This window comes from Danio rerio, chromosome 6 (assembly GCF_049306965.1).
Source record: "Danio rerio strain Tuebingen ecotype United States chromosome 6, GRCz12tu, whole genome shotgun sequence".
In the NCBI taxonomy this organism is placed as follows: Eukaryota; Metazoa; Chordata; class Actinopteri; order Cypriniformes; family Danionidae; genus Danio; species Danio rerio.
Window position 1 is genome coordinate 8,834,470 of NC_133181.1, and position 24,600 is coordinate 8,859,069.

Sequence of the window (24,600 nt, forward strand, 5' to 3'; positions counted from 1 at the left end):
ACATTAGTGAATTCATATATTGATGGTCCAGGATCAACATTAGTGAATTTATAAATTGATGGTCCAGGATCAACATGTGTGAATTTGTATATTGATGGTCCAGGATCAACATTAGTGAATTCATATATTGATGGTCCAGGATCAATATTAGTGAATTTATAAATTGATGGTCCAGGATCAACATGAGTGATTTTTTAAATTGATGGTCCAGGATCAACATTAGTGAATTTATAAATTGATGGACCAGGATCAACATTAGTGAATTTATAAATTGATGGTCCAGGATCAACATTAGTGAATTTATATTTTGATGGTCCAGGATCAACATTAGTGAATTTATAAATTGATGGTCCAGGATCAACATGTGTGAATTTGTATATTGATGGTCCAGGATCAACATGAGTGAATTTATATTTTGATGGTCCAGGATCAACATTAGTGAATTTATATATTGGTGGTCCAGGATCAACATGAGTGAATTTATAAATTGATGGTCCAGGATCAACATGAGTGAATTTATAAATTGATGGTCCAGGATCAACATTAGTGAATTTATATATTGATGGTCCAGGATCAACATGAGTGAATTTATAAATTGATGGTCCAGGATCAACATTAGTGAATTTATATATTGATGGTCCAGGATCAACATGTGTGAATTTGTAAATTGATGGTCCAGGATCAACATGAGTGAATTTTTAAATTGATGGTCCAGGATCACCATTAGTGAATTGATATATTGATGGTCCAGGATCAACATTAGTGAATTTATATATTGATGGTCCAGGATCAACATTAATGAATTTTTAAATTGATGGTCCAGGATCAACATTAATGAATTTGTATATTGATGGTCCAGGATCAACATTAGTGAATTTATTTATTGATGGTCCAGAATCAACATTAGTGAATTTTTAAATTGATGGTCCAGGATCAACATTAGTGAATTTTTATATTGATGGTCCAGGATCAACATTAGTGAATTTATATATTGATGGTCCAGGATCAACATTAGTGAATTTATATATTGATGGTCCAGGATCAACATTAGTGAATTTGTATATTGATGGTCCAGGATCAACATTAGTGAATTTATATATTGATGGTCCAGGATCAACATTAGTGAATTTTTATATTGATGGTCCAGGATCAACATTAGTGAATTTATATATTGATGGTCCAGGATCAACATTAGTGAATTTATATTTTGATGGTCCAGGATCAACATTAGTGAATTTATATATTGATGGTCCAGGATCAACATTAGTGAATTTATATATTGATGGTCCAGGATCAACATGAGTGATTTTTTAAATTGATGGTCCAGGATCAACATTAGTGAATTTATAAATTGATGGACCAGGATCAACATTAGTGAATTTATAAATTGATGGTCCAGGATCAACATTAGTGAATTGAAATATTGATGGTCCAGGGTCAACATTAGTGAATTTATATATTGATGGTCCAGGATCAACATTAGTGAATTTATAAACTGATGGTCCAGGATCAACATTAGTGAATTTGTATATTGATGGTCCAGGATCAACATGAGTGAATTTATATATTGATGGTCTAGGATCAACATTAGTGAATTTATATATTGATGGTCCAGGATCAACATTAGTGAATTTGTATATTGATGGTCCAGGATCACCATTAGTGAATTTATATATTGATGGTCCAGGATCAACATTAGTGAATTTAAATATTGATGGTCCAGGATCAACATTAGTGAATTTGTATATTGATGGTCCAGGATCAACATTAGTGAATTTATAAACTGATGGTCCAGGATCAACATTAGTGAATTTGTATATTGATGGTCCAGGATCAACATGAGTGAATTTATATATTGATGGTCCAGGATCACCATTAGTGAATTTATATATTGATGGTCCAGGATCAACATTAGTGAATTTTTAAATTTATGGTCCAGGATCAACATTAGTGAATTTATATATTGATGGTCCAGGATCAACATTAGTGAATTTGTATATTGATGGTCCAGGATCAACATGAGTGAATTTATATATTGATGGTCCAGGATCAACATTAGTGAATTTTTAAATTTATGGTCCAGGATCAACATTAGTGAATTTATATATTGATGGTCCAGGATCAACATGAGTGAATTTATATATTGATGGTCCAGGATCAACATTAGTGAATTTATATATTGATGGTCCAGGATCAACATGAGTGAATTTATATATTGATGGTCCAGGATCAACATTAGTGAATTTATATATTGATGGTCCAGGATCAACATGAATGAATTTATATATTGATGGTCCAGGATCAACATTAGTGAATTTATATATTGATGGTCCAGGATCAACATTAGTGAATTTGTATATTGATGGTCCAGGATCACCATTAGTGAATTTATATATTGATGGTCCAGGATCAACATTAGTGAATTTATATATTGATGGTCCAGGATCAACATTAGTGAATTTGTATATTGATGGTCCAGGATCACCATTAGTGAATTTATATATTGATGGTCCAGGATCAACATTAGTGAATTTTTAAATTTATGGTCCAGAATCAACATTAGTGAATTTATATATTGATGGTCCAGGATCAACATTAGTGAATTTGTATATTGATGGTCCAGGATCAACATGAGTGAATTTATATATTGATGGTCCAGGATCAACATTAGTGAATTTTTAAATTTATGGTCCAGGATCAACATTAGTGAATTTATATATTGATGGTCCAGGATCAACATGAGTGAATTTATATATTTATGGTCCAGGATCAACATTAGTGAATTTATATATTGATGGTCCAGGATCAACATGAATGAATTTATATATTGATGGTCCAGGATCAACATTAGTGAATTTTTAAATTCATGGTCCAGGATCAACATTAGTGAATTTATATTTTGATGGTCCAGGATCAACATTAGTGAATTTATATATTGATGGTCCAGGATCAACATTAGTGAATTTATATATTGATGGTCCAGGATCAACATTAGTGAATTTTTAAATTGATGGTCCAGGATCAACATTAGTGAATTCATATATTGATGGTCCAGGATCAACATTAGTGAATTTATATATTGATGGTCCAGGATCAACATGAGTGAATTTATATATTGATGGTCCAGGATCAACATTAGTGAATTTATATATTGATGGTCCAGGATCAACATTAGTGAATTTATATATTGATGGTCCAGGATCAACATTAGTGAATTTATATATTGATGGTCCAGGATCAACATGAGTGATTTTTTAAATTGATGGTCCAGGATCAACATTAGTGAATTTATAAATTGATGGACCAGGATCAACATTAGTGAATTTATAAATTGATGGTCCAGGATCAACATTAGTGAATTGAAATATTGATGGTCCAGGGTCAACATTAGTGAATTTATATATTGATGGTCCAGGATCAACATTAGTGAATTTATAAACTGATGGTCCAGGATCAACATTAGTGAATTTGTATATTGATGGTCCAGGATCAACATGAGTGAATTTATATATTGATGGTCTAGGATCAACATTAGTGAATTTATATATTGATGGTCCAGGATCAACATTAGTGAATTTATATATTGATGGTCCAGGATCAACATTAGTGAATTTGTATATTGATGGTCCAGGATCACCATTAGTGAATTTATATATTGATGGTCCAGGATCAACATTAGTGAGTTTATATATTGATGGTCCAGGATCAACATTAGTGAATTTATATATTGATGGTCCAGGATCACCATTAGTGAATTTATATATTGATGGTCCAGGATCAACATTAGTGAATTCATTTATTGATGGTCCAGGATCAACATTAGTGAATTTATATATTGATGGTCCAGGATCAACATTAGTGAATTCATATATTGATGGTCCAGGATCAACATTAGTGAATTTATATATTGATGGTCCAGGATCAACATGAGTGAATTTATATATTGATGGTCCAGGATCAACATTATTGAATTTATATATTAATGGTCCAGGATCAACATGAGTGAATTCATATATTGATGGTCCAGGATCAACATTAGTGAATTTAGATATTGATGGTCCAGGATCAACATTAGTGAATTCATATATTGATGGTCCAGGATCAACATTAGTGAATTTATATTTTGATGGTCCAGGATCAACATTAGTGAATTTATATATTGATGGTCCAGGATCAACATTAGTGAATTTATATATTGATGGTCCAGGATCAACATGAGTGAATTTAAATATTGATGGTCCAGGATCAACATTAGTGAATTTGTATATTGATGGTCCAGGATCAACATTAGTGAATTTTTAAATTGATGGTCCAGGATCAACATTAGTGAATTCATATATTGATGGTCCAGGATCAACATTAGTGAATTTATATATTGATGGTCCAGGATCAACATGAGTGAATTTATATATTGATGGTCCAGGATCAACATTATTGAATTTATATATTAATGGTCCAGGATCAACATGAGTGAATTCATATATTGATGGTCCAGGATCAACATTAGTGAATTTATATATTGATGGTCCAGGATCAACATTAGTGAATTCATATATTGATGGTCCAGGATCAACATTAGTGAATTTGTATATTGATGGTCCAGGATCACCATTAGTGAATTTATATATTGATGGTCCAGGATCAACATTAGTGAATTTATTTATTGATGGTCCAGGATCAACATTAGTGAATTTGTATATTGATGGTCCAGGATCACCATTAGTGAATTTATATATTGATGGTCCAGGATCAACATTAGTGAATTCATTTATTGATGGTCCAGGATCAACATTAGTGAATTTATATATTGATGGTCCAGGATCAACATTAGTGAATTTATAAATTGATGGTCCAGGATCAACATTAGTGAATTTATATATTGATGGTCCAGGATCAACATTAGTGAATTTATATATTAATGGTCCAGGATCAACATTAATGAATTTATATATTGATGGTCCAGGATCAACATGAGTGGATTTATATATTGATGGTCCAGGATCAACATGAGTGAATTTATAAATTGATGGTCCAGGATCAACATTAGTGAATTTATATATTGATGGTCCAGGATCAACATTAGTGAATTTATATATTGATGGTCCAGGATCAACATGAGTGAATTTATATATTGATGGTCCAGGATCAACATGAATGAATTTATATATTGATGGTCCAGGATCAACATTAGTGAATTTATATATTGATGGTCCAGGATCAACATTAGTGAATTTATATATTGATGGTCCAGGATCAACATTAGTGAATTTATATTTTGATGGTCCAGGATCAACATTAGTGAATTTATATATTGATGGTCCAGGATCAACATTAGTGAATTTATATATTGATGGTCCAGGATCAACATTAGTGAATTCATATATTGATGGTCCAGGATCAACATTAGTGAATTTATAAATTGATGGTCCAGGATCAACATGTGTGAATTTGTATATTGATGGTCCAGGATCAACATTAGTGAATTCATATATTGATGGTCCAGGATCAACATTAGTGAATTTATAAATTGATGGTCCAGGATCAACATGAGTGATTTTTTAAATTGATGGTCCAGGATCAACATTAGTGAATTTATAAATTGATGGACCAGGATCAACATTAGTGAATTTATAAATTGATGGTCCAGGATCAACATTAGTGAATTTATATTTTGATGGTCCTGGATCAACATTAGTGAATTTATAAATTGATGGTCCAGGATCAACATGAGTGAATTTATATTTTGATGGTCCAGGATCAACATTAGTGAATTTATATATTGGTGGTCCAGGATCAACATGAGTGAATTTATATTTTGATGGTCCAGGATCAACATTAGTGAATTCATATATTGATGGTCCAGGATCAACATTAGTGAATTTATAAATTGATGGTCCAGGATCAACATGAGTGATTTTTTAAATTGATGGTCCAGGATCAACATTAGTGAATTTATAAATTGATGGACCAGGATCAACATTAGTGAATTTATAAATTGATGGTCCAGGATCAACATTAGTGAATTTATATTTTGATGGTCCAGGATCAACATGAGTGAATTTATAAATTGATGGTCCAGGATCAACATGAGTGAATTTATATTTTGATGGTCCAGGATCAACATTAGTGAATTTATATATTGGTGGTCCAGGATCAACATGAGTGAATTTATAAATTGATGGTCCAGGATCAACATGAGTGAATTTATAAATTGATGGTCCAGGATCAACATTAGTGAATTTATATATTGATGGTCCAGGATCAACATGAGTGAATTTATAAATTGATGGTCCAGGATCAACATTAGTGAATTTATATATTGATGGTCCAGGATCAACATGTGTGAATTTGTAAATTGATGGTCCAGGATCAACATGAGTGAATTTTTAAATTGATGGTCCAGGATCACCATTAGTGAATTGATATATTGATGGTCCAGGATCAACATTAGTGAATTTATATATTGATGGTCCAGGATCAACATTAATGAATTTTTAAATTGATGGTCCAGGATCAACATTAATGAATTTGTATATTGATGGTCCAGGATCAACATTAGTGAATTTATTTATTGATGGTCCAGAATCAACATTAGTGAATTTTTAAATTGATGGTCCAGGATCAACATTAGTGAATTTTTATATTGATGGTCCAGGATCAACATTAGTGAATTTATATATTGATGGTCCAGGATCAACATTAGTGAATTTATATATTGATGGTCCAGGATCAACATTAGTGAATTTGTATATTGATGGTCCAGGATCAACATTAGTGAATTTATATATTGATGGTCCAGGATCAACATTAGTGAATTTTTATATTGATGGTCCAGGATCAACATTAGTGAATTTATATATTGATGGTCCAGGATCAACATTAGTGAATTTATATTTTGATGGTCCAGGATCAACATTAGTGAATTTATATATTGATGGTCCAGGATCAACATTAGTGAATTTATATATTGATGGTCCAGGATCAACATGAGTGATTTTTTAAATTGATGGTCCAGGATCAACATTAGTGAATTTATAAATTGATGGACCAGGATCAACATTAGTGAATTTATAAATTGATGGTCCAGGATCAACATTAGTGAATTGAAATATTGATTGTCCAGGGTCAACATTAGTGAATTTATATATTGATGGTCCAGGATCAACATTAGTGAATTTATAAACTGATGGTCCAGGATCAACATTAGTGAATTTGTATATTGATGGTCCAGGATCAACATGAGTGAATTTATATATTGATGGTCTAGGATCAACATTAGTGAATTTATATATTGATGGTCCAGGATCAACATTAGTGAATTTGTATATTGATGGTCCAGGATCACCATTAGTGAATTTATATATTGATGGTCCAGGATCAACATTAGTGAATTTAAATATTGATGGTCCAGGATCAACATTAGTGAATTTGTATATTGATGGTCCAGGATCAACATTAGTGAATTTATAAACTGATGGTCCAGGATCAACATGAGTGAATTTATATATTGATGGTCCAGGATCACCATTAGTGAATTTATATATTGATGGTCCAGGATCAACATTAGTGAATTTTTAAATTTATGGTCCAGGATCAACATTAGTGAATTTATATATTGATGGTCCAGGATCAACATTAGTGAATTTGTATATTGATGGTCCAGGATCAACATGAGTGAATTTATATATTGATGGTCCAGGATCAACATTAGTGAATTTTTAAATTTATGGTCCAGGATCAACATTAGTGAATTTATATATTGATGGTCCAGGATCAACATGAGTGAATTTATATATTGATGGTCCAGGATCAACATTAGTGAATTTATATATTGATGGTCCAGGATCAACATGAGTGAATTTATATATTGATGGTCCAGGATCAACATTAGTGAATTTATATATTGATGGTCCAGGATCAACATGAATGAATTTATATATTGATGGTCCAGGATCAACATTAGTGAATTTATATATTGATGGTCCAGGATCAACATTAGTGAATTTGTATATTGATGGTCCAGGATCACCATTAGTGAATTTATATATTGATGGTCCAGGATCAACATTAGTGAATTTATATATTGATGGTCCAGGATCAACATTAGTGAATTTGTATATTGATGGTCCAGGATCACCATTAGTGAATTTATATATTGATGGTCCAGGATCAACATTAGTGAATTTTTAAATTTATGGTCCAGAATCAACATTAGTGAATTTATATATTGATGGTCCAGGATCAACATGAGTGAATTTATATATTGATGGTCCAGGATCAACATTAGTGAATTTTTAAATTTATGGTCCAGGATCAACATTAGTGAATTTATATATTGATGGTCCAGGATCAACATGAGTGAATTTATATATTGATGGTCCAGGATCAACATTAGTGAATTTTTAAATTCATGGTCCAGGATCAACATTAGTGAATTTATATTTTGATGGTCCAGGATCAACATTAGTGAATTTATATATTGATGGTCCAGGATCAACATTAGTGAATTTATATATTGATGGTCCAGGATCAACATTAGTGAATTTTTAAATTGATGGTCCAGGATCAACATTAGTGAATTTATAAATTGATGGTCCAGGATCAACATTAGTGAATTTATATATTGATGGTCCAGGATCAACATTAGTGAATTTATATATTAATGGTCCAGGATCAACATTAATGAATTTATATATTGATGGTCCAGGATCAACATGAGTGGATTTATATATTGATGGTCCAGGATCAACATGAGTGAATTTATAAATTGATGGTCCAGGATCAACATTAGTGAATTTATATATTGATGGTCCAGGATCAACATTAGTGAATTTATATATTGATGGTCCAGGATCAACATGAGTGAATTTATATATTGATGGTCCAGGATCAACATGAATGAATTTATATATTGATGGTCCAGGATCAACATTAGTGAATTTATATATTGATGGTCCAGGATCAACATTAGTGAATTTATATATTGATGGTCCAGGATCAACATTAGTGAATTTATATTTTGATGGTCCAGGATCAACATTAGTGAATTTATATATTGATGGTCCAGGATCAACATTAGTGAATTTATATATTGATGGTCCAGGATCAACATGAGTGAATTTATAAATTGATGGTCCAGGATCAACATGAGTGAATTTATATTTTGATGGTCCAGGATCAACATTAGTGAATTTATATATTGGTGGTCCAGGATCAACATGAGTGAATTTATAAATTGATGGTCCAGGATCAACATGAGTGAATTTATAAATTGATGGTCCAGGATCAACATTAGTGAATTTATATATTGATGGTCCAGGATCAACATGAGTGAATTTATAAATTGATGGTCCAGGATCAACATTAGTGAATTTATATATTGATGGTCCAGGATCAACATGTGTGAATTTGTAAATTGATGGTCCAGGATCAACATGAGTGAATTTTTAAATTGATGGTCCAGGATCAACATGTGTGAATTTATAAATTGATGGTCCAGGATCAACATGAGTGAATTTTTAAATTGATGGTCCAGGATCACCATTAGTGAATTGATATATTGATGGTCCAGGATCAACATTAGTGAATTTATATATTGATGGTCCAGGATCAACATTAATGAATTTTTAAATTGATGGTCCAGGATCAACATTAATGAATTTGTATATTGATGGTCCAGGATCAACATTAGTGAATTTATTTATTGATGGTCCAGAATCAACATTAGTGAATTTTTAAATTGATGGTCCAGGATCAACATTAGTGAATTTTTATATTGATGGTCCAGGATCAACATTAGTGAATTTATATATTGATGGTCCAGGATCAACATTAGTGAATTTATATATTGATGGTCCAGGATCAACATTAGTGAATTTGTATATTGATGGTCCAGGATCAACATTAGTGAATTTATATATTGATGGTCCAGGATCAACATTAGTGAATTTTTATATTGATGGTCCAGGATCAACATTAGTGAATTTATATATTGATGGTCCAGGATCAACATTAGTGAATTTATATTTTGATGGTCCAGGATCAACATTAGTGAATTTATATATTGATGGTCCAGGATCAACATTAGTGAATTTATATATTGATGGTCCAGGATCAACATGAGTGATTTTTTAAATTGATGGTCCAGGATCAACATTAGTGAATTTATAAATTGATGGACCAGGATCAACATTAGTGAATTTATAAATTGATGGTCCAGGATCAACATTAGTGAATTGAAATATTGATGGTCCAGGGTCAACATTAGTGAATTTATATATTGATGGTCCAGGATCAACATTAGTGAATTTATAAACTGATGGTCCAGGATCAACATTAGTGAATTTGTATATTGATGGTCCAGGATCAACATGAGTGAATTTATATATTGATGGTCTAGGATCAACATTAGTGAATTTATATATTGATGGTCCAGGATCAACATTAGTGAATTTGTATATTGATGGTCCAGGATCACCATTAGTGAATTTATATATTGATGGTCCAGGATCAACATTAGTGAATTTAAATATTGATGGTCCAGGATCAACATTAGTGAATTTGTATATTGATGGTCCAGGATCAACATTAGTGAATTTATATATTGATGGTCCAGGATCAACATTAGTGAATTTATATTTTGATGGTCCAGGATCAACATTAGTGAATTTATATATTGATGGTCCAGGATCAACATTAGTGAATTTATATATTGATGGTCCAGGATCAACATGAGTGATTTTTTAAATTGATGGTCCAGGATCAACATTAGTGAATTGAAATATTGATGGTCCAGGGTCAACATTAGTGAATTTATATATTGATGGTCCAGGATCAACATTAGTGAATTTGTATATTGATGGTCCAGGATCAACATGAGTGAATTTATATATTGATGGTCTAGGATCAACATTAGTGAATTTATATATTGATGGTCCAGGATCAACATTAGTGAATTTGTATATTGATGGTCCAGGATCACCATTAGTGAATTTATATATTGATGGTCCAGGATCAACATTAGTGAATTTAAATATTGATGGTCCAGGATCAACATTAGTGAATTTGTATATTGATGGTCCAGGATCAACATTAGTGAATTTATAAACTGATGGTCCAGGATCAACATTAGTGAATTTGTATATTGATGGTCCAGGATCAACATGAGTGAATTTATATATTGATGGTCCAGGATCACCATTAGTGAATTTATATATTGATGGTCCAGGATCAACATTAGTGAATTTTTAAATTTATGGTCCAGGATCAACATTAGTGAATTTGTATATTGATGGTCCAGGATCAACATGAGTGAATTTATATATTGATGGTCCAGGATCAACATTAGTGAATTTTTAAATTTATGGTCCAGGATCAACATTAGTGAATTTATATATTGATGGTCCAGGATCAACATGAGTGAATTTATATATTGATGGTCCAGGATCAACATTAGTAAATTTATATATTGATGGTCCAGGATCAACATGAGTGAATTTATATATTGATGGTCCAGGATCAACATTAGTGAATTTATATATTGATGGTCCAGGATCAACATGAATGAATTTATATATTGATGGTCCAGGATCAACATTAGTGAATTTATATATTGATGGTCCAGGATCAACATTAGTGAATTTGTATATTGATGGTCCAGGATCACCATTAGTGAATTTATATATTGATGGTCCAGGATCAACATTAGTGAATTTATATATTGATGGTCCAGGATCAACATTAGTGAATTTGTATATTGATGGTCCAGGATCACCATTAGTGAATTTATATATTGATGGTCCAGGATCAACATTAGTGAATTTTTAAATTTATGGTCCAGAATCAACATTAGTGAATTTATATATTGATGGTCCAGGATCAACATTAGTGAATTTGTATATTGATGGTCCAGGATCAACATGAGTGAATTTATATATTGATGGTCCAGGATCAACATTAGTGAATTTTTAAATTTATGGTCCAGGATCAACATTAGTGAATTTATATATTGATGGTCCAGGATCAACATGAGTGAATTTATATATTGATGGTCCAGGATCAACATTAGTGAATTTATATATTGATGGTCCAGGATCAACATGAATGAATTTATATATTGATGGTCCAGGATCAACATTAGTGAATTTTTAAATTCATGGTCCAGGATCAACATTAGTGAATTTATATTTTGATGGTCCAGGATCAACATTAGTGAATTTATATATTGATGGTCCAGGATCAACATTAGTGAATTTATATATTGATGGTCCAGGATCAACATTAGTGAATTTTTAAATTGATGGTCCAGGATCAACATTAGTGAATTCATATATTGATGGTCCAGGATCAACATTAGTGAATTTATATATTGATGGTCCAGGATCAACATGAGTGAATTTATATATTGATGGTCCAGGATCAACATTAGTGAATTTATATATTGATGGTCCAGGATCAACATTAGTGAATTTATATATTGATGGTCCAGGATCAACATTAGTGAATTTTTAAATTGATGGTCCAGGATCAACATTAGTGAATTTATATATTGATGGTCCAGGATCAACATGAATGAATTTATATATTGATGGTCCAGGATCAACATTAGTGAATTTATATATTGATGGTCCAGGATCAACATTAGTGAATTTATATTTTGATGGTCCAGGATCAACATTAGTGAATTTATATATTGATGGTCTAGGATCAACATTAGTGAATTTATATATTGATGGTCCAGGATCAACATGAGTGATTTTTTAAATTGATGGTCCAGGATCAACATTAGTGAATTTATAAATTGATGGACCAGGATCAACATTAGTGAATTTATAAATTGATGGTCCAGGATCAACATTAGTGAATTGAAATATTGATGGTCCAGGGTCAACATTAGTGAATTTATAAACTGATGGTCCAGGATCAACATTAGTGAATTTGTATATTGATGGTCCAGGATCAACATGAGTGAATTTATATATTGATGGTCCAGGATCAACATTAGTGAATTTGTATATTGATGGTCCAGGATCACCATTAGTGAATTTATATATTGATGGTCCAGGATCAACATTAGTGAGTTTATATATTGATGGTCCAGGATCAACATTAGTGAATTTATATATTGATGGTCCAGGATCACCATTAGTGAATTTATATATTGATGGTCCAGGATCAACATTAGTGAATTCATTTATTGATGGTCCAGGATCAACATTAGTGAATTTATATATTGATGGTCCAGGATCAACATTAGTGAATTCATATATTGATGGTCCAGGATCAACATTAGTGAATTTATATATTGATGGTCCAGGATCAACATGAGTGAATTTATATATTGATGGTCCAGGATCAACATTATTGAATTTATATATTAATGGTCCAGGATCAACATGAGTGAATTCATATATTGATGGTCCAGGATCAACATTAGTGAATTTAGATATTGATGGTCCAGGATCAACATTAGTGAATTCATATATTGATGGTCCAGGATCAACATTAGTGAATTTATATTTTGATGGTCCAGGATCAACATTAGTGAATTTATATATTGATGGTCCAGGATCAACATTAGTGAATTTATATATTGATGGTCCAGGATCAACATTAGTGAATTTTTAAATTGATGGTCCAGGATCAACATTAGTGAATTCATATATTGATGGTCCAGGATCAACATTATTGAATTTATATATTAATGGTCCAGGATCAACATGAGTGAATTCATATATTGATGGTCCAGGATCAACATTAGTGAATTTATATATTGATGGTCCAGGATCAACATTAGTGAATTCATATATTGATGGTCCAGGATCAACATTAGTGAATTTATATTCACGCTCAATCTGCCCAGTTGGTGGAATGAACTCCCTAACTGCATCAGAACAGCAGAGTCACTCGCTATTTTCAAGAAACGACTAAAAACTCAACTATTTAGTCTCCACTTCACTTCCTAAGCTGCAATTGCCTCTTTGAATATCACACTAACTGTACAAAAAAAAAAAAAAAAAAAAAAAAAAAAAAAAAAAAAAAAAAAAAATACTAACACTTCCCTTCTTAGACTTTACAGACCTGAAACTTGCCTTTAGTACTTATTCATTGTTGCTCTTGGTTGTGTAAATTGCTTCCTTGTCCTCATTTGTAAGTCGCTTTGGATAAAAGCGTCTGCTAAATGACTAAATGTAAATGTAAATGTAAATTTATATATTGATGGTCCAGGATCAACATTAGTGAATTTATATATTGATGGTCCAGGATCAACATTAGTGAATTTATATATTGATGGTCCAGGATCAACATTAGTGAATTTATATATTGATGGTCCAGGATCAACATTAGTGAATTTATATATTGATGGTCCAGGATCAACATTAGTGAATTTATATATTGATGGTCCAGGATCAACATTAGTGAATTTATATATTGATGGTCCAGGATCAACATGAGTGAATTTATAAATTGATGGTCCAGGATCAACATTAGTGAATTTTTTAATTTATGGTCCAGGATCAACATTAGTGAATTTATTTATTGATGGTCCAGGATCAACATTAGTGAATTTATATATTGATGGTCCAGGATCAACATTAGTGAATTTATATATTGATGGTCCAGGATCAACATTAGTGAATTTATATATTGATGGTCCAGGATCAACATTAGTGTATTTATATATTGATGGTCCAAGATCAACATTAGTGAATTTATAAATTGATGGTCCAGGATCAACATTAGTGAATTTATAAATTGATGGTCCAGGATCAACATTAGTGAATTTATATATTGATGGTCCAGGATCAACATTAGTGAATTTATATATTGATGGTCCAGGATCAACATTAGTGAATTTGTATATTGATGGTCCAGGATCAACATTAGTGAATTTATATATTGATGGTCCAGGATCAACATTAGTGTATTTATATATTGATGGTCCAGGATCAACATTAGTGAATTGATTTGGGGCAACTGGTATTCCCATGGTCAAGTCTTATACTTTTATTCTGTACATGCACACCGTTGAAATGCTGAGTTCCACTCAATTGATATGTATTGGAACAAAATGAATTAATTGAGTTAAGTTATTAGTTACAAATTTAAGTTGATTAAAATTAAAACAATAAAAACAATTAAGTTATCACACAAAAACTCAAGACTTGTGTTGTTTCAGCTCAGTTTAAATTTGTAGTTTGAACAAAGAGCTTATTTAATTTTTATTTTATTTTATTTTTTTGAGTGTGCACCAAAATACATTTCTAGGAAAAGATGAAAATATGAATGAATGAACCAATAGTGTGTACTAAGATGACCCAAGAAGAAGCACTAAGTTTCTTTTAGTTCCACCAGAGGGCAGAGCATAATGTTCATACCAAAATTAAAGCAACGTGAACATGGTACAGCAGTGTATTGAACTGAACAAGCTGCAACTCACCTCTACAAACAGGAAACATGGCACTATATATTTGCTCCTCTTAACTGCTCCTCTTCCAACAAACCTCCTTCTGTCCATCCCTCTGCAGTAAATCGGTCAGAGACCTAGAACATACAGGGGCAGATAAAAAGCATTTCAATAAGATGATCTAGTTGAACTTTTAAAAAATGCTGCATTCCACAGAATCGATTTGTGTTGGGACAACATGAAGAAATAAAACTAAACTTAAGTTTTACAAATTTAAGTGAATTGAACCTAAAAGATGTACTGTAAGTCGTTCCCCCACTAAATAAATAGTTTAAACAAACAGCAAATGGAGTGAATGTGCATGTGAAAAACATTGTATAGTTTATGCATGCACTGTATATAATCCTCTCAACAGAGTGCTGCAGTGATGACGTGATTCTATAGGCCAACACAGAAGATAGGATCAGTTTCCTTGACAAAAAAGTTCAACTGGATTTGACAATTGGCTTTTGGGAGATTACAGAAGCTCTGTGACCAATACAGTTAATGATTCGTGCATTTTTCGTTCATCCATTCCTTTTCCTTCAGCTTTCCTTCTCCCAACACTGAGAGAACATGCAAACTGCACACAGAAACGCCAGGACTCGAACCAGTGAGTGTCTTGCTCTTAGTGTTAACCACTAAGCCACCAAGCCACTTCCCTTGCTTGTTTGCAAATACATTAAGAGTGCATGCTTATAATGAAACATAGTTTTAGATATTTTGCAGACATTGCATGAAACAAATCCTCAAATCACCAACAGTACATTGTGAAAACAGCAGTAATATTATAAAAAAAACAATAATAATGCAAATAGAGATGCAAAACTCTGTGCACTACAAAAAGTGATTAGTTACCTTAAAAAAGATGATAAACCTGTCGTCTTAAAACGCTCTGACTTTATTTTTTAAAAGTCATTGTAAGTGGAACTTTTACATTAAGACAACAGGTTTGCTCATTTTTTAAAAGTAAAATCAACAAATCATTGTAAATGCAACAGGTTTACTTAACATTTTAAATAAAGTCAACTAATCCTTTTAAAAGCAATGAGTTTACCGTTTTTTAAAATTTATTCAACTAATCGCTTTTAAAGCAAAAGGTTTACTCATTTTTTAAAGTAAAGTCAACTAATTGCTTTTAAAGGAACAGCTTTACTAATTTTTTTCTTTTTTTAACTAAAACCAACCATTGTAAAATGCAACAGGTCTACTCAATATTTAAAATAAAGTCAACTAATCACTTTTAAAGCAACAGGTTTACGATTTTTTCTTTTTTTGAGTATAATAAACTAGCTTAATTTAAAATATTTAGTGATTCACAAGTGTTTTGCATTTGTTTATGGTTGTGAAATGCTTTATGGGGGCTTGATCTCTACTCTGTCGACTTCTGAGGTTGAAAATTCAACTTTACAGTTTAACACAGTTACTAGTCACGTAATATACAACATAAATCCAGACAATATATCAGTTAAACTAATAAAATTGTTAATAAAAGTAAAAATTTTTTAAACAAATTTTTTTTACATATATATAGTAATTTTAAGACTGTAATAATCTGAAGCAAATTTCAGCCATTTGGGCACAATAAATTAAACATTTGTGGCTAAAGGATTAATTGTACATTACATAATTATTTACTCAAAGCGATACGGCTGTTATTATTAAGATTATTATGGTGATCATTTAATTTCTGCTCCTAAATACTGTTTGCCTCCCCAGAAAACCATAAATTATTGTTTATTTGCATCTTTTCCTTGTTGTATTTAACTTTGCTTGTCATTTTTTTAAATTATATTTTATATAAAATCATATTTAAAAAAAATAATATTTAAAATCATATATTTAAAAAAAAAATCATCCCAATTGATCTAAAATTGTAAATTCTTTACAAGCTATTCAAGTCCTCTGGTGAAATTGCATTTACATCTCAATATATTGCAGTGAATGAAAATATTGCAATGTCAGTTTTTTTCCAATATCGAGCAGCCCTAAAATAATTTGGTAATTAATAATGAGCATATTTTTGCAAACTGTGTTTAAAATCAGGAACAACAAATCTTTATTTTAGTGACTGCCTAGATATCTCAATGTCTACCAAAAACTGCAGTGAGATATGAGGCAAGCTATGCAGTTTGTTCAGTTCTTTTTGTTTTATCAGGAAATCCTATTGCAATCATTGCATTACTAATTTAAAAGTCAAGGGTAACCATGAATGAATAAGTGGAACTGAGCTATAGAAATAAAGAGAGTAGGCTATATATTTGTTTGATTTCTTGATAGCACAGCAAGCAACTGATTGTTATATTGAAGTAATGACGCATTGATCTTGAGTCATTTGTTTATTTAGTTGCAGCTCTGAGTTCAGTAAGTTCAGTCAAGGCCTAGCACAGGGGTGGCCAACCATGTTCCTGGAGAGCCACCTTCCTGCAGATTTTAGTTGCTACCCACATCAAACACACCTGAACCAAATAATTAGGACCTGAACAAAACGTGATAATTACAGGCAGGTGTGTTTGATATGGGTTGTAACTGAAATCTCCAGGAAGGTGGCTCTCCAGGACCAGGGTTGACCACCCCTGGCCTAGCATTTTTAGGGGCCATTACCATATGTGTCACATACTTTTAGCATGTGACGCTACATTTTACTTTAACAGATATTTTTTACAGTGTAGGACAGTGCAGTGTAGTGTTTCTGAGGTAAATATCAAACGCTCTTAGTGAGGGGAAACTTGTAATCAGATTATTGTACTGCATTACATCAATATTAATGCTTGCTGGGTGTCTAGAAGAATGTTTCTTCAGTTCGACAGCAAAATAAATGGAAATAGTATAGCTGCTGTTCCATAAGTAACGTCATAAAATGATCCATATAACCAGTTCAGATTGCAAATAATTTTCCCATCTCCTCTGTATCTTCAAATTGAAATCCTGTCTAGCAGAGCAGCTCAAGAACATTATCAGCAGAGTGACTGCTCATTTCATTTGCAGCTGGAACGCACAGAAAGAGAGCTGAATTCCCACTGTGCCGAGCAGATCACGAGTTATAAGACGAGGAGCTGAAATTCGAGATTAAAATCCCAGTCGGCTCTTTGAGAGAGCAGAGATCTCTTATTGAATGTATAGGTCACAAACACAGGCTCACATACATGCTGCCCTAAGCAAAGAATGCAATACTAAATAGAGCCACAATATAAATAAATATAAGCTCTCTTCTGGGACGCTGTAATGATCAGGATCACTTTTATGTTTTCTATACTATTGTTACATAATGAGGGGGTGAAAGATGAATAAAGAGAGATGAATAATACATGAGGCTTAGCTTCTGTCTTTAGCGCTGTGTTCCTCGGGCCCAACAGCAAACACAACACCACAAACATCTTGTAGCTGTCGCAATCTGCAAGGAGCCATTAAAATTCAACATCTAACAGTGCAGAGGCTTAAGTTGAAAAAGGAACAAAAGCTATTTTTTGAACCAGTTAGGAAACCAGGCCTTTAGCTTAATCAAATTAAATCAAGAAACAAGTTATTTGTGCTTCCATCGATGCTGTACAGTTTTTAATTATTTAAGACAGAGGAAGAAAATCAGCGAGAAAGCTTAAAGATAAGATCTATATTCCCAGAGATTCCTTTTTGGCTTGTCAAAACATTCCATGAACACACATTTGACGATATATTTTGGTTGAACAAGATTCAGTCATGCATTCATTTTCCTTTGGTCACAGCGAAATGAACCGCCAACTATTCTGGCATTTGTTTTATGCAGTGGATGCACTTCCAGCTGCAATCCAGTATCGGGAAACACTCATTCACTCTTGCATTCACACACACTCATACACTACGGCAAATTTAGTTAATCCAATTCACTTATAGCGCATGTGTTTGGACTGTCGGGGAAACTGAAGCACCCGAGGAAACCCACGTAAACACAGGAAAACATGCAAACTCCACACAGAAATGCTAATGACCTTCTTGCTATGAGGTGAAAGTTCTAACCACTGAGCCACAATTGGCAATTTATTTCTCAAAAATGTGTTTAAGATTCAATTCAATTTAATTCATCTTAATTTCTATCGCGCTTTTACAATGTAGATTGTGTCAAAGCAGCTTCACACAGAAGTTCTACTAAATTGAAACTGCGTCAGTCCAGTTTTCAGAGTTGAAGTTCAGTTTAGTTCAGTTCAGTGTGGTTTAATTTTCACTGCTGAGAGTCCAACACTAAAGAGCAAACCCATCGATGCGCAGCTCCGGAGGTCCCAAATCAAGCAAGCCAGTGGCGACTTTTTGATTGACGAAAGTGTAGGAAAAAAACCTAGAGAGAAACCAGGCACTGTTGGGCACCATTTCTCCTCTGGCCAAATGTCCTGTAAAGAGCTGCTGTCTAGAGACTGGAGAACCCTGGACGTCCAATGTGAAGAAGCTGCAGGTGTGAGTAGTTCACCAGCTGGTGTTCAGGCTGGCCTGCTGCATATTCTATTTCCTTTTAGCTTGTTCTGAATTTAAACTATGTTTCAAGTGTTCACACTTAGCTGATGATTTATTATAAAGTGTGTTTGGCATGCTGTCCTGGGACTGAGCCATGAGCTCATAAGATCCTCGAGCCCGGGGCTCCCTCCCGTTTGCAAAGTAAGAGGGGAGTTTGAGCAGGTAGATCTCGAGAACTCCCCTGCTCTAGTAGCTAATTAATAAATAGGGATTGCTCTTAAGAGATAACTACTTATTAGGAGCATGTCTTCAGTGCCGATTTGGATTAGTCAATTAACTTTAGTTGCATTATTTTGGACAGTGGGAGGAAACCGGGAACCCTGAGGGGAACCCACGTGAGCACGGGGAGAACGTGTAAACTCCGCACAGAAATGTCAGCTGGCTTAGTGAGGACTAGAACCAGTGACGTTCTTGCTGTGGGTCTCCGTGTCACCCATCTAGGAAAGGAGGAGGAGTAAGGGTGGAAGGGGGATTCTTCAAAATGAAGATGGATGGAACTTAGGGTACTTATAGTGGCTTAGGAATCGTCTGATTGGTGATTCATAAACTGGATAATGTGGGACCAGCCGCATGCAATCACAAGCATGTGATCCTCTTAAAATTAGTTTATAAATACATTTCAATTAAGATTCGGTGCATTCAAAACACACCTCAGTCCTGATGGATAATCATATGCGTTCAAGATTTTTATAATTCACAGTATTTCAGATTTTGCCCTTAAATTACCACTGATTAATAGCTGATAAACTAGTAGCTCACTTTGTACGATATTGTACTCATGATGCAGAGCACACTGGTTTGAATCTGGCGAAGCACAGTTTAGAAGCCAATGTAAAATCAAGATAAATATTATATCAAGATATATATCAAATATTATATCAAAATCAAGATAAATCTACAGGGTGGCAGTGCAATGTTCTCTTACGTTTGCTTCTGAAAATTTTAAAATTGTCTGAGGCACATATTTCCTGAAAATAGTTATGCTCTTTGTGAGATCAGGCTGGAGTGTTAGCTCACTTTGTACAATGTTGTATTTGTGATGCAGAGCACTCTGGTTTGAATCTGGTGGAGCATGGTTCTACAAAAAATAAATAAATCTAACGTAAAATCAAGGTAAATCTATATCGCTGCAGTACATTATTCTCTTACATTTTATTCTGAAAACACTACACGTTGGGTTTAAGTCAGTAGTTCACTAGATAATCTATACGACAAGCCCTATCTTCATGTGAACGATGTGGATGTAGAAAAGAATGGCGTGTCTATTTTAGATTTGCAAAAACGTCAACAGCGCCCTCTAGTGGATTTTGCATCTGAAACATGCAACGAAACATTCCCAGAGCAACGTATTTACGTTGCCTGAGGCACAAATTTCCAATGAACCTAGGCTGGGATTGGACCAAAGCATTTTTTTTCTAATGTAATAAGGAACAATTTGATTTATTTGTAACTGGGGTAAACCAAACAACAATTTCAAGCCTGTGTGCCACATTTTCATGTCTAAAATTCAGTTTGAAGCCTTGAGCTGACTTCTGTAGTTGCTGAAGTGACAGCGGCACAAACGCATTACAGTTCCTGTCCCGAGGACCAGCCGCATAATCCTTTATTCCCAAACACTTGACGGTTGAGTAGGTGTAATGACTTTATATAGTTCAGCTCTTGAAAGTGAACCATCAAAATCATGCTGTGTATGAGTGTTAGTGCGCCCTGCTCTTACAATTAACACCACAGTGACAAACAAAGTGACACGCATCATAAAATATCTCACCAAGCTTAAAAGTGGGCTGCTTCATTTAGAGCAAACACACAGCGCAGGAAAAATGAGCACAGGTGTACGTTCTTAAGAAATCCATCTTCAAAGGCAACGTCTGTTGCAAACCTTATGATATGTCTATCCTCTGAGCTCTTTAAAACATACACTCTTAGCAACAGAAGGAGAGGGAAAGACAAAATCAGGTCATTGCTAAGGAGTACATTAGAAGCGAGAAGAGCACAAGGGACAGGAAGGACCACAAATAGGAACAAGATAGGAAAGGACAACAAGGGGAAAAAAGGCTTCTCAAGCTCTCTGGCATACATTTTATCTTAATAAATAGCATATTTGGATTTAAAACATGACCAAGAATGATAATTTTAAAACACCAATCTTTTTTTTTTTCAGGATATGTCCATTTAAATGTATGGTCATTTAAAGAGATGGTTAGACCCAAAAATGAAAATTGTGTCAATTTACTCACCCTTCACTTGTTCCAAACCTGTTTGACTTTCTTTTCTTCTATTGAACACAAGCTGTAACCACCCAGCAGACACAGGATGTCAACATAATGTCAGATTGACACTGTACCCCAACGTTGTGGGGAAGTTTCATGTAGTTTGGAAACAAAAATTTGGTTGACGTCGATACCCAACATCTAGCCAACATCAATGTCCATCATCCAACCTAAAATCAACCAAATTTCCACGTCTAATGATGTTACAGCTTGACGTTTTGTGGATGTCAAAACTATGACGTCTATCAGACGTTGGATTTTGGTTGCCATACCAGACAAATAAATGATGTCAGTATGACGTTGGTTTAAGATGTTGGATCTTGGTCACTAACACAATTAAAAAATTCACAAAACACCAATGTCATTTGACGTCATCATTGGACATTAAAATAACGTAGTCATTAGATGCTGGCTAGACTTTAGGTAACCTGGCATAACAACCTAAATCTAACCTAATATTAATGTTTTATGACATTGTGTGCCTGCTGGCCATTAACCTTCATAGTAGATTTTTTTTCCTACTAAGGAAGTCAGTAGCCATGTTTCCATCTAGCTAATTAAATTTATGCACATTTTTGCAAATAACATTTGCGAAAAAAGCACTCTTTCCATCCAACAAGTTCAAGAGAACAAAATAAGAGCCTTTTTTGTAAGAGAATAAGAGAAACTTTTTTGTACATAAAACTTATTTTCAGGCATGTACTGTTTCTACCATTTATTACGCAACATAGTCCACGGTTTGTCATATCCTTTTAGAATATTCTGCTCTCTTCCTTCTTGGAAGATTTCCGTGCTTGTTTTTTTTTTTCTATTAAGGATGGTCGTCACTTTTTTCTCATATCAAGGGATATCAATAGTTTTTTTTAGTTTCTATATTTTGAAATGATTAAGTTTTATTTTATTTTTATTTTATTTTTATTTTTTATTTTTTTGTCGCGGGAGCAACAGTGAGGATGACTAGAGGAGGACCGGCTTGCTCTGGCCAATGTCAGCAGGACTACAGACTCTGAGGTGCCGTACGGGTCAAACAAACACTTGCAGTGCGAAGTACATAGATTTACTTCTAAATGGCATACAATAATATTATGTATTAAATACATTTACAAAGACGAAAACGAGGGTTAGGCAGTGGCACAGTAGGTAGTGCTGTCGCCTCACAGCAAGAAGGTCGCTGGTTCGAACCTCGGCTCAGTTGGCGTTTCTGTGTGGAGTTTGCATGTTCTTCCTGCCTTCGCGTGGGTTTCCTCCGGGTGCTCTGGTTTCCCCCACAGTCCAAAGACATGCGGTACAGGTGAATTGGGTAAGCTAAATTGTCCGTAGTGTATGAGTCTGTGTGTGTGTGAATGTGTGTGTGGATGTTTCCCAGAGATGGGTTGCGGCTGGAAGGGCATCCACTGCATAAAAACTTGCTGGATAAGTTGTCAGTTCATTCCGCTGTGGGGACCCCGGATTAATAAAGGGACTAAGCCGACAAGAAAATGAACGAAAACGAAGGAGGTTTTTGCACTAATTAGTTTTGTTTAAACACCATACAGTTTCAGTTAGTTATAGTTTTTTTATTTCTATTTCAGTTAACGACAATTAGTTAAAATTTTAATTTACGTTTTTTTTTTTTTTCAATTTTGGTAACTATAATAACCTTGTCTCGTATAAAACATTTAAAAATGTTCGGACCTCATCATCCACCCAAACATACCTATCATGTTCCGCAAAAGCAAAATAATATGAGTTTAATGACAATTTTTTCATGTGCATTTCCAGAATTTATGCCCATCTTGGCTATCCATCCAGGGTTTTTTATGCGATATTCCAAAATGAGCAAAAAATAGGTTAATGGTAACAAAGCTTTCTTAAAAATATCTACTTTAAAATATCCTCTGAAAGAAACACTTAAGGGTGAGTAAATTTGTATTTTTTGGTGATCTATCTCTTTAAGAATAAGGAAATATTAGCTGACATCACTGAAACTCTGTACTGATCTGTGACATGAAATACAGCAGATAAATACAAGTCCATTTCACACTTTCAAGAGCACTCCAAAAATAAAGCCATGACATGATGTCTACTATAATAAGATGAAATATGAGTGACTTTTGTATGTGTAAGAATACAAGGTTTATATTAAATGCCAATGGAGAATGACACTGTTTGCTCACATGAATTAGTTATTGCTTTGCTGCGAGAAAGCAGATGTGATTTTACAAGACAATTCCGGGCACTTCAGAAAGAGATAAATTTACTATTACACCCTGCAAACAATGTTGTACATTAGCAAATAAGCCTGTTTGCTGTAATGATGGATGATAACATACTTTGAATTGCCAAGTTTTTAATTGCAACTGTGCTGTGTGACTGGCACTAATCTGAGTGAGAATTCAGTCATTATTCACTCGCGCTGGTGAT

At 33.5% G+C, this 24,600-nt stretch overlaps 1 protein-coding gene across 6 annotated transcripts in view; it reads right to left on the minus strand.

The window, feature by feature from the left end:
- plppr2b (phospholipid phosphatase related 2b) overlaps nt 1–24,600 on the minus strand; it is a 157,262-nt gene that overhangs the window by 109,352 nt on the left and 23,310 nt on the right. For all 6 annotated transcript variants that reach the window (XM_073953652.1, XM_073953653.1, XM_017356563.4 and 3 more), the window contains exon 2: nt 15,440–15,543. In XM_073953652.1, the coding sequence (XP_073809753.1) occupies nt 15,440–15,517 (78 nt within the window). In that variant the 5' untranslated portion in view covers nt 15,518–15,543. The remainder of the gene's footprint in view (nt 1–15,439; nt 15,544–24,600) is intronic.